Below are 19,198 nucleotides of genomic sequence, written 5' to 3' on the forward strand. Positions count from 1 at the left end.
GAGTCTGAGTCCGAGCCCGAAAAAATCACCTGAGATAAACCATACTATAACCTGTCTCGTTTCTAAAATACTCAAAACTAACTACTGGTTGTAAAAATAGGAAGATTTAATTGTGTGTGTTGTACTGAACTATGCCATACTCTCCTCACGCCCGAATCCTCGATGGTCGCGAAACTCGCGGACTATAATATCCAAGCGATTTTTCTTAGACTCGGGTACTAAATACGTTATCGGACTGAGAGCTAATAGTTCCAAAACTAGCATATATATCTCCGCGTTAAATAACATGGATGTTGCATGAACGCGTGTAATTTATCTATGGCGTGGCCAATCGCAGATTGCGTGAAGTCTGAGATCCTTTTACGCAATCTGGATCAGACTGACCACTCGTGATCGCGACGCGGAAGCAAATTACAGCTCCAATACGGCCTTTTAGTGCTGTATTGGTCATTAAACTGTTTATTATCCAGTCAAGTAGATAATGGTGTAAAACCGTAGTAGGTCCAATAAATTATAGGTTACTTAATGTACCTACAACAGAACTTTCAAATCTGTTTTCACATATTGCCTCTCAGTCATATTTACCGTAGGTATTCTGTTCCTTAGTTAAAATAATCGCAAACGTAATAATAGAATAAAGCTAAATTAAGAATTAAACAAGAGTGGATTTGAGTTTTTATTCAATTTGATCAATATGAATATATTAATTTATTAGACGTCAAACTAAGCAATGTATTCATTGTTTAAAATGATGATATTTAATAAATTTCCATTAGTTCCCTGAATTTTTTCCGCTGTGTGAACGATTTTTGCTGTAAGCATAACTTTAACTTCTATCGTAAAACTTAACTGACCCAACGGGAAACTATGTATGTCAGACTCTGTCTCAGAAGTCACACAGACATTTCCATCAATATAAATAAATAAATAATAATTCTGTGTTTTTTTAAATACGTTATTTAATTTATTTAGTATGTTTTATGTACCTGTATTCCGTTGTATCAAACAAAAATAGTCCAAATTCAGTGATTAATTATTTATGATAATGTGCTAGGAAAAATGAATGGATTTTTTTGCGGGATGCTGAAATAATAATTAAGTAATTACTTTTACATAAGTACTACTTCATATTTTCCTGAAATCATTTTAAATTTCAACACCTAGGTACTTTTTCTAGCAAAAACGAGGGATTGTGGTAATTTCATTACTTTTAGCTATGCTATATCCTTCTTTTCCTAGCTAACCGTGGTTAAATCTTGTGGACGGCGGTGCTTATAATGGATGGCAAATTAAATTCCGGGCAAAATTACTCTGAACTATTATGGTGTCCATACTGATATGTCTAACCACACCGCATTCGGGCCGATTTACTTTAAGCGTGAAAGGAATTTAAATTAAGAGTAGACAACTTGATTACCTTAATCGTTCCTTATGATTGATTATTATATATATACTATATATTGTTTAACCTCTCGTGTGCCGTGATTATTTTTTTCTAATATTTTCCTCGTACGCGGATCCGCGCTCGCCCATACGACGGCTTAAAATGATAAAATTTAATAATTTTCCATTAGTTCCCTGAACATTTTCCGCTGTGTGAACGATTTTAGCTGTAATTTTAAGCTTTAATTGTAAGCCGTAATTGTAAAATTTTAGCTGTAATTGTAAGCGGATGTAATCGTTCCTTATGATCATAAAATATAGATACATTAATCTATGTAGGTACCTACTTGCATACCGATATAAAAGGTATTATGGACTGAGCACTCTCTTAATTTTTCTTCAAATCGTAAATAGATTCATTCCAAACAACAACAAAAAATGTTTGGTACATGTAAGGGTTATTTATATCAAATATTTAGTAACTATATCTACTATGCCGACTTAAATATCCCGAAAACCTGGCATTAAAGGTATATTATTCAGTCCTCGTGTGTCTTTGCGAACTAAGTAGCTACGTCATATAATTTACAAATAAGGTGACCTAAAACTGCATAAACCATCTTTATAATAAAACTCAATAAAAAAATACAAATTTAACAAATATTTATTTCAAAACATATTATGTAACAAAACAAAATCGCGTTATACTGACCGATGAATAGCGTTATTTTACAAAGCGCACGTCTTAATTGATCTTTCGTTACATTAAACCTATTTCCTAACGATTACCTAAATAATAATTACTCAAATGTTTTAAATATTGCTTAAAGTAATTATATTACAGCTGTTGTATTGTACAAAGTACATGATTATCTACAAACATATTCAGTTCAGTGCTACCACAAATCGCATCATAATTCAAACGTTTTAATTATATCTTAAAAATCATGAGTTAATTTTGTGATGATTTATCTAACTTCGGTGTCCTTTTCAAGTGTCCGAAAGTGATGCCTCCAGCAGCAGTATGGTACATCTGGTTGGGGAGGAAACCTCTTTCGTAATGTCTAGGCGCAGGATAGTGGGAGTAATGCCGGTGACTGGACAGTGCTTCGTAAGCTGCAATGGGGTCCTTGGCGTAGCCTCTCTTCATGTATTCCAACTGAACCCCTGAGGGTACATACGATTCAAGCAGAGACATAGGTCTTCGCTTATAGGGAATACCAAAACTTTCGCTCGGTTTAGGTGAATATGCTGACGAGATAAAGTTACCTCCAGCAGCATACACTGGCTTTGATAAGGGACGGAATATCGGCAATGCTTTAGGAAGGTGGGATAAATGCGACGGTGGGCCTTTCAGGAGCAATGGGTTCGGTGGGGGAAGCTCAGAAATTACATTGTGCCGCGGATCTTCCCTAAGAGGAGCGTGAGAGGAATAATATCGTGGATATTCAGGAATCTGTTTAGGGTAAGGCTGATCTGTCTGACTTGAATATTCTTTTGGATTTTCGATTTCGTTTTCTTGAACTTCTTCAACATTATTTGTTTCGGTGAATTGGGGGTTCTGATAATATCCTTTAGGCGCAACGGGAGGTGCGGCTATAGCGGTTGGGTACTGTACCACCGGCACTTGGTATACCATTGGTGCAACGGTAGCCTGCACGGGAGCCACAGTAGACGGAGCAGCATAGCTCACGTAAGCATATGGTTGCTGGATATACGTTTTTCCCGTTGGGGTTACGTAGGCTGGAACCTCTATAAAATTTTGTGGAGGCTGTATTGCTTCTGGTGCTGTAGGGTAGGCGTTGACTCGACTGACTACTGGCGCAGCGTATTGAACTCCCGGCTGACTATTAGCTGCCTGCTCACCATTCTCATTGTAATACTGTGGGACTAGATATATTTGCATAGGGACATTGGATAGATAGCCAACCATTGCTTGCTGAGTAGAAGGTGCTCCGTACTGAGATTTAGGAGATGCAATTTGCGTTGGAGGTTTTTCTGGTGGCTCAGTCACTGCATATTGCTGAACATATCTGGGCTGCTGAACCGGGTTTGGATTTTCAAAATAACTTAGAAGGCCATTTTTGAAGAATTCCAGCGGTAATAATCCAGGCGCAGTGCCTGGAATCACAGTTTGTGAGCGAGGTTCTGATTTCTGATCCAAGTCCTTTTCTTTTTCACTTTTTAAATTGTCATCTTCGATGTCTTGCAACTCGATTTTCTTCTCAGCTGCGACAACGAGGGCCAGGACGCACACAAGGGCAACCTGAAAGTAAAAGCGTGTGATGTGAGTAAGGTGGATGTCCGAGGCGCGTGGCCACTGCACCACATGCCCAAACATGGCCCGAAGAGGCGTGCCGCGCGCGCTTGCTGCCTTATGTCCAACAGGTGAACGGCAAAAAATAGATTGCAACCGAAACCAGTTGGCTTTGTGGAGTACTTAGAAACGGGAGCTAGCTTTTACTCGTAATTTATGTGGTTAAAAGATTCCAACGCTTTCATCCTATGTTATACACATGCGGTCACCATAATTCGCCACTATATCATTATTGTTACATTTTCGACGCGACGATGTAATCAGCCGCATATCTAGTAAGCTGATGATATAAGTTTCGTAACTAATCGTAGGTTAGTCACATTGTTGGTTTTTTTGTCGGTAATCTTTGCAAATACGTCAGTCAAAGTATTCTGTATGATTGATGTGTGAAACGGATACAATTTCTATAGATATCAAGTGGCCGTTTGAATCCTAATTGAAAGTCAGGTCTTGTGAAACGAAATCGCCTTTTGTTTCGAGGTTCACATAGCATGCAACGTCTGTATTGGTACTAATATGATGGCGAATAATTTATTTATGGCTATTAGGTACATGCTTGTGTGTGTTGTCAAAGCATACTAGGCGGTAGTAACTAAGACGGAATGTCATCTCACATCAATTTAAGTTGTCGCACCATTAGAGAACGAATGGCGATGATTTGTGCGGATGAAAATTAATATGTTCGTTTAGTCGTTTACAACTGCAAAGTTAGGCAGCTTAGCTAGTTAGCTAATGAGTCGGTTAAACGCGTCCAATAGGATCATTGCACTGGTCTGCCGTTCAGCTCTGAGTTAAGTATGTTTTCTATGTATATAAGCGTTTCTACACGCTATCAACAATTGCGTAAAATTTGAATTATAGTACATTACACACCCAGGGCGGTGAATTCGTGAATGCCCCAGATCGCAGGTGTTTGTGCCATAAATATGCGATCTGGGGCTTTACGAATTACCGCCCGTGGTTTGTCTAAAGTTTTACGTCTTGCCTTGGCCAGGAAGTGAAATTTTCTCCTCGCGTAGCGGGCAGAAAATCCCACTTACGGCCTAGGGTGACGTAAAATATATAAGTAGGTACTTATACAAAAAAGCCGTAGGTAAATAGTATAAATTATCACGTAAGATTAACCTTGTAGACAATATACTTAAGTAATAAAAACAAATATGTATAATACGTTTAAGCTTATTTTCGTATTACAAAGCTGACAACTCCTATAATTGGATTAAAAACAGCGCAATGACCCTGCTACCCTACCCTACCCTACCCTACTTTTAACTATTAATAAAAAAAAGTTAACGCCTATTTTACAAATAATGGAGTAAGACTGTAAGTAAATCTGTACCTACGTAAGTAACTAGGTACCTTATTAATTAGTGAATATATACTTAAATATATAGCATGCAATATTTTAATAGAGCAGCAATAAGTAGAAATAATCACTATTTTAGCCTAATTTGATTATATTTTATGTTAGGTATCTATATGTGTGAAATAGGTTTCAGCTCATAATTTATCCAATTCTGACATTAAACATTATTTAAAAAAAGTTTAGTTTAGTAAGTAATAGTCCTTTTTGTTTAGTAATAGTATCAATTCTTATTAACCAACAGAACAAACAGCAAGTATGAAAGAAATATTCATGAAGTTGTTGTGTGAGTGTTGCAAGTTTAAAAGAATTTCCAAGTTATTTTTATTTAAATGGTCGCTAATCGAATAAACGCGTTCACAGCACTTAACCGCAATCAAATAATATAATAAAAATACTATAATCACTTCCCAATCCCACGCTACAGTTTTATTACAGTAAGTTATACTTAATCGAGATGTAAAAATAACCTGTTTGTTACCTCAAAACAATTTTGCGCAACTAAAGGTCTTCTTGAAGTTTTTGTGTCAACGACTTTGCTCCAAATTCGTAGGATCTTTAGTACCTTTTATATTAATGATACGTTTATATGTGATATAAAGTAGTTTACGACTTTTATGGACACTTAAATGTCGCGTTGCTATTGTGTACGAACACGTCTTATCTGTTAGATTGCCAATAAATCTCAAAAATCCCTGTTCGTCAGTCATGGCTTTATCGATTAATTGATTCAATATTTTACCAAACTGTCACAAATTATGGTTATGTACCCACCCAATACATTGCGGCTCAAAAAAGCGTATTTTGCAGTTAAGTATATTAAAAATACAAGCTGTTTTATCCGTAACTCCAGTAGGATTATCTATCTCATTTACTATGGGTATTTACCTAACGTTTTACCTTAAGGCAAGTGTGTTTTTTACATAGTGTAGGTATGTCACGGGCGATATTGAAATTGGGATTTGGGAATATTTGACTCTTATCAAGTCATCAACATTTTCTCCCATATCAAAATTTCTTGCACAATGATTTATGTGTGCAGTGCACAGTATAATATGTGCATAATTGTCTTGTGCCGCAACATATATAAGAATAGGTAAGTGTGGCCCTTTTTTCACGCTTAATAAGCGTGAAAGCATTCTACATTCATGATATAAATACAAAATAAAAAAAGATAGAGTGTATGATTAGGTATAATATTAATTCTTAAATGCAAAACACATACACGGCATAATTATAATGTGTCACAAATACTTCGTGTCCTTTCTCCAGATTAATTATTCTACTTTCTGGCGTTTAATTGAGTTGATCAGTTAAAAGTATGATAAAATATCAGTAAAAACAGTACTTTCTTCCTTACTCCGACCAGCTACAGTTCAACCTCTTGATTCTTGGTAATTAATGCTAAATTATGTAAATGTCTTATGCTGGATACTGTGCCAATAGCTACCACCTTCAATCTTAATTTCAAGCAATAGAGGTGACAAACGGGCTGTCAATTATTGAAATTATGTTGTCAAATACTAGGACATTTACCTTAGGTATTCAAAATTCAAAGGCGTTAATTAAGGCTTAATTAAGTACTTCGATAATAATTAAAAGCAATGCTTCTTTGTATTAAAGCACTTTATATTGCTATAAGACGTACAAATATATCAAAGACGTACAATTAATAGGAACTTCTATAGGTAAGTATTCATATCCAGAATAAAAGTAAACCGACTAATGAGATTACCATGGCAGCAGAATGACTACTCTTTTTATGAATTAAAGTTACTTTCATTTATATTCATATTTTTTTACAATATGAATGAGTCATAAAATATGTTTTAAAGTTTTCCAAATAACCATAATGTATGTATTCTCGGTCAATTAAATTAGTTTCAAATAATGTGATGTAGTTACGTAGTTATTTAGTAATAGCTATGAATAAAACACAACAACTCTCTTACCTGCTTCACTAACATCATGTATAAGTTAGAAGAGAAGCTAGATCACGAATCCCAAGAAACTCCCGAAAGGTCACTAAACATGGGCACTTTGTCTATGGCTAGCACTTCAATAACACCACACAGCTGGTCCCGAAGTCATTGCATCTTCATGACGACGTCAACTGCACACTGTCCTCATATCCATCAGTGTCCATGCAAGCGGAGCCGTTGGAAACCCTATAATTTCAAAACCATCGGTTAAAAAGAAAATCGATGACTCCTCCAATGACCACACTCGATAATTGACGTATGCGTTTAGAAAAACTATTTTCATTTGTCTATGGTTTGCATTTAGAGAAAAAGCTGCGCGGGAAAAGTGACAGTTTAATTTTTTAATTTGTGACAGGTATGCATTGAAATTTAACGAATATGATTTTAAAAGTTGTACGAACTTTTTCTAAATTGTTGTAGGTACCGCGCAAATGCGTTCTGCCGGCTGCCCGGTTTGTAAGTGGTGCGGAGTATTGGCGTTGTGTTGTTAAATACCGCACTACTCTACATATTGAAGTACAAGAAAGGCGATCGGCTGCTCCGACACGGTGTTGATAATGATGATCCTAATACATAGATTCGGAAAAGTTCCTGTCAAGATATTAAATAGAGTATTATAGTTTATACTACCTTTTTGTATCTCATTTTTCTGATCATTAAAAATTACTCATTGGGAGGCTTATCCCATTCACTTGGAGTCGGCTCCCGGGTCGGGATCCCTTTTGATAATAAATTGGATTATACCATGGTGATCTTGATTCAAATTTGAAATTAGAATAAAGAATAGGTAACATACTTTGTTAATTATTTAATTTGGATAACATATAAATTAGTATCATAGATGTCCAAAAAAACTTCATAACACAATATGATATCATTCTGTAATGGCATGCATTTCTAATTCTTTCATCTGACTTATATAAAAGTAACCTATCCCTTAAAGACAATGAACAATTTACGTTGCGGCAATTTGAATGTTCTATCGAACCAATTCGGATAAATACATCTTGTAGCTTTAAACCCGTCAATTATGAAGAATGGCAGTTATTATTACAGCCAAGCGATTACAGGATAGAAAATCGTAATATTTACATCGTATATTACGAAATTGGCAAGATCGATTGCGTCTTAATGGCCGAATTATTAAGATGAACCACTTTTAGGGCCCGATCAGACCTCTCATCGCGATCCGACATTGTTATGTCACAAAAGAAATATGAGACGTCGAAATAGCTGTAAATGATACTTACAAAATGATGTGAAGTGGCATTTATTGGTAGTACATCCCACGTTACCTATTGGTAGTACTACACTCTTTCGATTACGTACGCGTTTTTGATGACAATCCTTTCAAACAGTTACATATCTTATTTTCCAATCATGTTATTTACAAAGCTATCCCGAGAGAAATAGAAATATGTAAGTCTATTTCGTAGGTAGAAAACACCCAAACAGCAGATGTCAGTCAAATTCAACTTTGAATTCTGTTTTTTTTTTTTTGACAAAAGTTACTCATTTTCTGCTGCTGCGTTTTCTTTCTACAATATTCTAAATGAAACTAAAACAAGCCGCATTCAAGAAACTACAATGATCACCAAGAAAAAAGGTTAAGATTTCTCAAATTCCTCAGTGTATCAGGTGAAAACACTGTTTATTTATGAAGGAACTAGGACAGAAGTACCGATTTAGGCCACCATTGCTCCGTTCTTCTCCAGTTTAAAAGTTTTTTTTTTGTTTTAAATCTTTATACGGTGACGAATAGAGTTTGTAATAGTATATAATAAATATGTTAATTTTATCGTAGGTATATTAAGAGAATAAATGACCACAAAGGGTACATACAGTGTCCACAAAAGGTACTTCTGTCCTACCTATTGTTAGTAAGTAACCAAAACTAAAACGTACTCGTATTAGTACCTACTTATGCATTGCATTAGAAGTGTTTTGTGTTAGAGCAACGTGCATCTTTTCTGTTTATGACGTGCAGCTGCTAGATGAAAGATGTAAAGGGCTAACGCTTTCGGTTTCAACATCTTGTAAATAAACTATAAATAAGCTCACAACTTTTTTTATTAGAAAGCTCTTCATTTAGATCGATTGAGTAAGATTTGGTAAGATTACGATACAAGTAACACTGCGATAGTTTAATCTGAGACCGTTTTACGTAAACTTAATTTGTTGCTTCCCCGTGTGGGTAGTTATATTATACATTTACGTCGTAAAGATTAGAGTTAGCAGAAAAAGTGGCTAATAGAAAGAAAATTTTATTTTATGCGCAAGCTCTTCCTTTTTTCCTAACAAAAAAGTTATGTAGGTACAGTTAATGTTGAACACTTCCCCCGTTTAGGTAATTGTGATTAAGTTATGTTTTTATATTTTTTGAGCTCTATAATAGAATATAAAAACTTTTTACAAAAAAAATTAAACCGACTTCAAAAAGGATGAAATAAAATATTATCCTTTTCTTTATGTCTATGCGTTACCAACTGATATGTTTGAAGTCGGTGCCAAGCCAAATTTTGAAGCATACCATGACTTTGGTGCGATTCGATAAGGTTACCTACGTTGGATTGCCTTACACGACGACAATGAACGTACTTTCTCTAGGTACAGTCGACGTTAAAAATATCCAGGGGTCGTGAATTCAAGTCTCACCCAAGACAGTAATTTTTTCCACTTTTAAATTAATTCTAAGCTTAATAGCATCGTTCGCAGACGTTTCTGCTTGTTAAAATTAAAGTTAAAAATATGTTTACACTTTTCGCCTTATTACAAAGGAGTAAGGTGCAAAAGTGTAAACATATCATTGACGTCGACTGGACCTAAGAACACACCTCAGAACACACGATCAAACCTTCTTGGTGCAGTCCGTACCATGTTTTTCGGCACATTAGTGTAAATATAAATGCATTTTTTTGCCGTCGTATTTTTTAAAGAGCATTTCTTACTAATGCTCGAACAGTCTATAGCACGCAAGTGTGGGATTGGGACTGAGTTATTTCCCGTCCCTTATCCAGAGGACTACATTTCAAAATATAAAACAATTCAAGGAATTTACCTTCTTGCCAAATTTCACCTAAAGCGGTTCAGTTGTTTAGCCATGAAAAGGCGACAAAGAGGCAGACAAAATTCTTTACACATTTATAATTTAGTACAGTTCTAATGGGATTTATAGCCATAAAGCTGATTATTTTTGACTAATATTGTTACTACTTGGCTTGGCACCGACTTCAAACATATCTGTTGGTAACGCATAGACATAAAAAAGGATAATATTTTATTTCATCCTTTTTGAAGTCGGTTTCATTTTTTTTGTAAAAAGTTTTTATTTTACCATTTTTAGTTTTAACGCATTGTTAAGAGCGCGACGCATGAATGAAAAACAAGATCATGTTTAACACTAAATTCGTGTACCTATTACTTTAGTAAATATGTAATCAGGAATTTTCTTGAGTCCGTCTGGGAAATTATAATTCCTGTCAACTAAATCCAACCGCCCGCCCCGCTACTGACCCAATCCCTCAGCCCCCCGATCACTCAACCTCACAGCACATCAACCCCTGATCCAGGAACCCCTCGATCCTGAACCAGCAACCCTTCAACCGCCATTCCCCGACCCCTTAATCCCTGACCCCTTAACTCCTAACCCTAACCCCCGATCAGCCTTACCAGCTTACCACGAGTTTGACATTGATATATTCGCTAGCATGTGTGTAACTTACTTCCTATGCATCTCGCTCGTACTAACCTTAGTGTGAGCGAGATGCATAAAAAGTTACATTTAGATGCATAAGACGTTAGCGAATATGTCAATGTCAAACTCGTGGTAAGGCTACAGTACATCAAATTGGTGGTTTTCGGAAGCAAATGCTCGAGTTACTTTAGAAAACCCCGAAATCACTTAACACGTGCCTTTAAAAATTGAGGAGTTCCCTCAATTCCTCATGGATTCCATCATCAGACCAGAACCAAAAATAATACGGAAACACCTTGGAGGTAACTTCTTCCAAACAAAAAAAGAATTACTCAAATCGGACTACGGATGTCGGAGTAATCGGTGAACGTACATAGAAAAAAAAAATAGCCACAACCGAATACAGAACCTCCTCCTTCTATGAAATTGAAGTCGGTTAAAAAAACAATGACACGACTAATCTGTTCGTTTCGAAATTTTCTTATTTAAGCACTAATAAAAAATAAGCTTAAAGCGTCACATGTTATAATACTTATAATCGTTACATCCTGGTATGTGGTAATAATGTAATTAGCATACAAATTATTAGCATCGTTCATTCTCGAATAGGCTCTGTTCACTGCTAATTACCTATTTTTCGACATAACTGTTAAATGTGGTGTCGAAACAAAAACCAAGCGTGGAACAGAGCTCGCTAAAATAATTTGCACACTATTATGACGTCATTTTAGCTAACCATAGTTTAGCAAAACGGAACACATGTGACGTCCCACGGTCAAAGGTACCTTATGGCGGGTATGGAGTTATGCATACCCCAGTAATCTACAATAAATAAGCTATCGATAACACAAAAGATCAACCTTCTAGGTTGCGTAGTTACAGAGATATGATTTTTTGAAAATAATGTTGTGAAATTAGCAACTTTACGATAGAGAAGTTTTAAGTTTAGCCGCCTAAAAAACTATGTTCCTGAAGTAAGTTACATAGTTGACTACAAATAATAATACCTTATATATGTGAGATTAAAAAAATATTGCGACTTGTTCTGTAATGCAAATAGAAACTTTTGATATCGACTGATTTATGTGTATACTAGCCAATCTCTTGAAAATAAAGTTTTATTTCATTTTCACGATTGATTGCAATGAGCTCTCAAGATTTAAATTTTATCTATTAGAAAACGACACTGACAGACAGTTTAAGCAAAAAACAATACCGATTTAGAGGTGAAAATGTATTTTCTGACTTTTTCATATAAAATCACAAAATTGAATATTTTTACTTTTAATGTGACACACAATCAATTTTTCTGAGCACATATGAAAGAAATTCTGTCATTCAAATGAAATAAATCCTAAAACCCCAACTAAATACTATATTTAACCCCTTATGCCACTTTAAACTTACATAACAATAACAGTATTTGCTCCATACATTTACGAAAAGGTACCTTATGGAAATAAATCTAATAATACATCACTACAAAATATCAATCATATTGCAGTTTATCTTTTATGAATAGAAAATATTAATTTACATTAAACTGCCCCAAATTTAATTAGTTCTTCGTCATAATAATCTTAAAAAAGACCAATAATTTGTATGTAATGAAAAGGTACCTTGTGATTAAGTTACATGATGAGGCATGATGATGATGGAACAGTTAGGATAAACTAATAATATTTTGGGGTTAAGATGGTATAAATCGTCTATTTCTTATCAATAATATATTTCGGTTGCTATTGAAGATAAGCGGCATTGAGGTTCAATGACCTCAGATATTCCATAAGGTAATGCGTCGGGTATTGGCATTTTTCAGCAAACCAATGGCTGATTTACTGCATGCGACCAAACCAAATGAAGATTATTCTAGTTAAGAAAGACTTGACGAGAGTAACTTTGGTATAATAGCAGGCTACTTGGATTTGTAATGTCGGTCGATGTACGGTTATAATATTTGCGAGGCGCCCCAACCAGAACTGAAATTATCAAATTAGTTTTGCAGAATGCTAATACAGTTCTCTACCAAACTTCTTTTCCCGTATTGACTAGTTTTTTTGGGAATTTTCAATCTTTTTTCCATAAGGTACCTTTTCTACTAAACTCTGAGACGACATTACTAGGCTTATAACTAACTTATAACAAAAATAAAAACAGGTAAACAAACGTTACGCATTAAGGTTTCAGATCACACAATAAAAAAAAATTGAGCATTTTTCACCTCTTTACAAAACATTTCATATCTCCGAAACTAGAAACCCTCATAAGGTACCTTTTTCCGTGGAACGTCACACATATTTTTTCATACTACCTACATTATTTTAGTAGCACAGCAATAAAAAGGACGTAAATGCACCGTATGTTATCTTTGACAAGAATTTGTAGTTTGGTGAGCGCCACAAATGTCCATTCCCGGTCGAATCAAACCTTTTAAACATGGTGAAAAGTTTTAGTGCAAAAAAGTGCATGTCTTTGATTTTTGGCTAAAAAAGGAGAGAGGAATTTATTACTTTAAGGTCTTTATTACATATTACGTTACAACCATTAGATACAGGCCCGGATTTAGATACCTACCTAAGGCCCCTAGGCACTTGGTATGGCATGGTATGGTGTTAATGGTGTAGTCGACGTCAAAAATATGTTTACACTTTTGCAACTGTCTCCTTCGTAATAAGGCGAGATATGTAAACAAATCTTTGACGTCGACTGTACTTAGAATTTAAGGGGTCCCCTTCTCCATCTCAAAACCATTGCTAAGTTGCCTGGGCCCCTAGGCCTGGGCCCATGGCCCGGGCCTTGTAGACCTATGGGGAATCCGGTCCTAATAAGATATGATACATATACCGAAATAAATTTTTACTGAACATTCACGGGGTCGAGCTTTTAGGCCGGAGCCCCACTGCTGGCGCACGCTATGTACACGACCCACGTTCCTATACAAAATTTCGTGGGCTTGCCCACGGTTTGTATTAAAACGTGGGCCGTGGATGTAGCGTGCGCAGCAGTGGGGCTCCGGCCTTAAGGTTCTCAACTTTTCAACGATAACCCGATCGTGGGTCTTCATTTGATCTATTCAAAAGACGACATTGTGTATAAAATTTTAATTTCAATAATTAAATGCAATCATCGTAAAGTCTGCGCTATTTTTATGGTTTATAATTCCATTGTGCGTGGCATCTATAGAAAAAGTCGAAAACGATGTCCGATTGCGCCATCGCCAGGCGTACAAAACGTATAAAATTGTATTTTAACAAAAGCTAAAGAAGCATTTCTTAATACTTTTAATAGCAGTTACTGTATAAGAGAATTATGTACGGCGGAACGTCTAAAATAGGGCAAAATAGTTTCTAACTGTACAGTCTGCTTCAATATAGCGGATGAAACAGTGCACCAAAAGTATTTCATATTCATATCTCTTTATTGCTATCATGTTCATTAGAATTCAGGTGTTACAATAAATACATTTGTAGGTACATGACACCCTGTTAGGGCACTGCAACATTATTAAGTCTACATTTTTTTACATTTTTACATTTCTAGTACTAAGTAATCATAATACATAATTAAAATTAAAATTAATATCATTAATCACATAAATTGTATCAAGAGTAATATAACATGTCAATAGAATAGAATATACATAATTGGATTGGCAAATTGCGAATATAGTAAATTAAGTAATAATAAAATTCATAAAATAGACTCATTTAAATAATCTTTAACCTTATAGTAACATTTTGATATTAAGAGTTCTTTTAATTGGTTTACAAATTTTTGCTCTACATTTTCGTCTTTGATTTTGTTTGGTAACTTATTATACATTTTTACAGCCATGACAATTATACTTATATTTGCCACCCTCTAATCATTTTATAAATACAGATAAAATATTCTGGCGAACTAGCTTTCTCAGTAGAAAAAGGCGGGAAATATGAAAATTGTAGGCGCGGCGGAACGACAAAGTTTGATCGCGCCTTTTTTTACTGACAATGTTGGCGTGCCCGAGTTACGTTAGCGTTTAATACTATATGTTACACTATAATTGTCCTACATATACCTATGTAGAGCTATATCTCTTTTTACAAATCTTTTAGAGAATGGTAGGTACTTTCGACGCATAGTCTCATCCACTACTATTGAAGCTGACTGTATCTTTTACATTTAAAAGTGTAGAAGTAGTGTAGGACGTGTTGCGTTGATTGTCATGTTATATGCCATGTTACGCGTGCTTTATCTAAATACCTACCTTTACCTGTGTTCAATATTGATTACCATTATGACCAAAATGAAGTAGTAATTTTATTCTCTTTATTTTTAGTATCACGTTTACTTACACTATGTTTACGTTTACAGTATGACAGCGCTTAATATTACGTTAATACAAAAAGGAAACAAGGAATTGCCGGCTGAGCGTGATAAGTAGATAACGAAAGGGCCGAGCCATGCAAGGCCATTATTTTCATACGTTTATTTTAGCTGATTCTCTATAAAAACCCATTATTATATGTCCGTTGCGTTTGAACTTTGAAAAGATAAAAAATGTGTATTTCCCGTGTTCGATATACGAATAAAATGGGAGCATTTCCGAGACCCATTCCACACATGTTCTATATTAGTTACTAACTACACTCCTGCTCCTAAGTTAGGCAAGTTGTAGTAATGGAGAATTGTCGGTAATTAAACCATATTCGCCAAAAACTTAGCTACCCATTTGTAACAGGATATTTGTGTACGAATTATATGCACAAGTAGGTAAGAGGTACTTTACACTCGCTAATGGCTTATTTGTGGTTATTCAATACTCAAATTAGTAATACTTTGACAAAGCTGTACACTTGTAGAGCGGAATGAAGGAAAATCGATAATAATATTATATTCGGACTGTCTGTGTGCTCTTTGGGAATAGGTAGGTTACTGTCTAAAAGAAATTGCTTCTGAGCGAAACGAACATCTACCAGACCAAAAACTATTATTCAACATAACATTATATCACGATAGAAAAATCTAAGTTTACCAAAATACTATTGTTGAAATAACTTTCCATTTAATTTTTTTTGAAAAATTTCCCACTTGTGTAAACCTCGTTGTTTTGTATGTGACACCTTAATTTCAATAATTAAATTTAGGATTGTTAGTAATTAATTATTGGCTATTGCAACTATTGGGGCAGTGTCACTAGGATATAAAATTGAATTTTATAGATACACTTCTTTTTATCTTTTGATTTGAATCTTCTTTGCAATATTACCATTCTTTTTAAAGCTTGTTATTGGTAGGTACAGTAAGGTATTACGGCATCATAAAGTAGACACGACTTTTTTATCAGGACTTCAGAAAAAAAACCTATGAAGATGCAGACGTTTAGTGACATATTGATTTAGTGCAGCGTTGAGCAGTGTAATCTATTTTCATATATCCTAGCTTTTATTCATTTTACATTACAAAACTAATACTCGTTCAAACTTGAACTTTAAGTCTAATACAATAAGGATTGTCGTCATAATTATTAGTTGTGCTTGTAAGTTTGGAAAGAGGCTAGTAAAAGTTGAATGCCTGAAGTTTTGTTAGTCTTGTACCGCATTTTGTTTGCTTAATCCAGCCTGTGATCCAGCTGAGCTTTCACTGTTTCAATTTCACACACACACACATGCGACTACACTATAAATTAACGTTCGGGTACTTAATGTCTAATTACTTTTTTACAAATATCGAGTCAATGTCGTGTTAATTAGGTAAATATATTCATTTATAAAACGCTGCCTGAATACGTAGCCAATAGAGGTCTTAGCTTTGTTTTGCCATGCCCAACAGAAAACGGGCAAATCAAGGGCAGCGATGGCGCAATGTCCATCGCCAAAGATCTGTGGGTTAGCTGAAAACGATGTTCAGGATTAGTGATGTGCCGCGGTTATATTCCTATTATTCCTATTACAGGATAGATCAAGGTGGAACGAGAAAAGCAGGAAAGGTGGACTCTGTCAAGTGTCACAGTAGAGACAAACTCTCGCGCTAGGAGGATGATTATGATGTATAAAAGACTCACTCGGCTTGTTTTAAACCATTTAAAGGTTGACATGGGTGTCTTAAATTGGCTCTCACGTCCATTATGTAAATGATAGAGGTGATATATTTATGTAGCTACTTCGTAATTTGTGAGAACCAGATTAGACCTTTCTTAGCAATTCAGTATTGACTCGTAATAAACACTATCTGGAAAACTCCTCTTCATATTAAATGTGGTTAACTAATTACATACATAAAGGGTGGTAACCTTTTAAAAACGTCTTTAACGAAAGGTCAAAAACCGATTCGCAACCCAACTCCGCTCGTCACCCGATGCAGCGATTGCATTACACGCATCCTCGCTGGTTTCTCAATTCTCAATTTACCTGACCGTGTCATTAATACGTGACGCAAACTGCGTATTACCGCCATTGTCACTTTTCCAAGCCCGTCGGTTTCACTGGGACTTTCTAAGCAAGTGGAGCAGGGACGACACCCTGTCGGTTGGTTCACCTTTTTTTACTTAGAGACAAATGAAGGCACGGTTTGTCTAATGGTAAGCAGGCAACTCCATAGGTTTTACAAACGCGTAGCCGACCACTTATGCCTTAACGCCAGTACTGTACAGGTTACCAAAAAATATTAGGAATATTTTTCTTTCTTTTCATCTTCTTCATCTTTTACAAAATGTCATTAAAAATTTCACTTCAATCATTTAACTAAAACAAAACGTATCTCCTTTAACTTTGATACACAAACGCAAATATTTGTTAAAATTATCAAAAATATGCCGAAGTAATAGAGGCAGACCGAGAAAAGTCTGCCGCGATTTTGATAGCCCACGCAGTCCAAGTGTCATTTAAAACGTCAAACTTCTATGAAATTATGACGTATAAATAACGCTCGCACTGCGTGGGCTATCAAAATCGCTGCATACTTTTCTTGGTCTAACGCAAAAAATTGGTAACGTATTTTTGGGCAACCATGTATACCATCGGAAGCTGTTGCAATTAAACTTACTAAGCACAAAAAAAGTAAAGTAAATGTACTTCCCAATTGGGCCACTCTCAGCATATCGCCTCTCCTAAAACACTATCCCGTTGGACTTAGGTACGAGTAAGTCGTCAATCTACATAATTTCTTCCTGCTATGGTATTAAAATATTTGTTCAATTGTACAACCCATAGAAACACTGTAGTCATATTTTTTAGTAGGTAGATTTCAACTGACAAGCTATGATTAAGGAAGGTTCTTAATAATATTATTGTATCGTTAAAGCATCTTTGGCGATATAATTTATGTAATTCCGTCATAGTCAATTTACATGAAGCGTGCTTAGTAATTAAATCTGATAGGTACTAAATCTAGTCCTAGTTATAATCATAGACTAGATATTAAGTCATATGACTTTACAAACCAATTAAAAATTAATAAGTACTCTAAAATGTATGACTCTTCATTTTCATCTTAACAACGTAGCCAACATGCCAATCGCTTACGCTCATTCATTCTTTTAAAATTATGGCTTCAGCCCATTGGGGCTATTTCGCCAGTGTCAAGGTCGTAGTAGCAGGGTAAAACGATTGAAATTGTACGGTTAGTACAAGACAGTGTACGGTGATTTAGCTCTTGTAAAGCGATAGCGGGCTTTACAAGAAACACGTGGACAACCGGCCGTAGACTCCAAAATGATGGTTAAACGTGCTTCAAGATAAATTCTCCATTCACTGCACACTACCACATTAGTTTACTGTATAATAGGCTATCGATATTACACTTTAAACAATATTAATGAGCAAAAAACGAATCAATTAATCTCGCCGCGTGCCATCAAGATGGCGCTCGAACCGGAAGTCCATCGCTTACGCTCCGTAGCGATCGAAACGCAACTGTCACTGTCGCAATAATATGGATGAGTGATAGAGAGAGACAAAGCGTTTCGTTGTCGTAGCGATATCGGTTGTCACCTTGACTAGGCTGGCTGATCTTAACGGGTTCCCATGTCGTTTGGATCCACTGTGAAGACTCAATCATAGTCATTTAAGTGTTCTGGCATGATAACGGCGGTGACAGTATGTGGTTAAATAATTTTGCATAGTAAAAGCCACGACCAGTATTTTAACTACAGTGGAATCCGTTTATTATGACTCCGCCTAAGATACTGACCAACCGCTTACTATGACGTAATTACGGTGCAAAGTTTGGTTTTCATACAAAGTTCTTTGTGACAAAGTCGGATAAGATGACTTCGCTTATAGTGACAAATCGCTTACTATGACCTATAAATCCTATTTTCATGAAATTATGTCCGGTTATACTGACACATTCGCTGGTTTTCGTGGCCGTCTCCACGTCTCTCCCTGCAAGGACGTTTGGGGCGTGCGTGGCGTGTAATTTGTTTTAGTGTTGATTCTCAGTGACAAGTTGATTATTGGTACAAGGTAATAAAACTGATC

The 19,198-nt window shown here is 35.6% G+C and overlaps 1 protein-coding gene across 1 annotated transcript; it reads right to left on the reverse strand.

The window, feature by feature from the left end:
- Positions 1-2,313: 2,313 nt before the first annotated feature.
- LOC134797153 (uncharacterized) lies at positions 2,314-17,214 on the reverse strand. The gene is made up of 3 exons (XM_063769402.1): positions 17,129-17,214; positions 7,016-7,231; positions 2,314-3,649 (listed from the first exon to the last, which is right to left on the reverse strand). Exons 2-3 carry the CDS (start codon positions 7,031-7,033, stop codon positions 2,336-2,338), a joined length of 1,332 nt encoding a protein of 443 aa, XP_063625472.1. The 5' UTR covers positions 7,034-7,231; positions 17,129-17,214; the 3' UTR covers positions 2,314-2,335.
- Between the last annotated feature and the right edge of the window lie 1,984 nt (positions 17,215-19,198).

This window comes from Cydia splendana, chromosome 14 (genome assembly GCF_910591565.1).
Source record: "Cydia splendana chromosome 14, ilCydSple1.2, whole genome shotgun sequence".
Lineage (NCBI taxonomy): Eukaryota > Metazoa > Arthropoda > Insecta > Lepidoptera > Tortricidae > Cydia > Cydia splendana.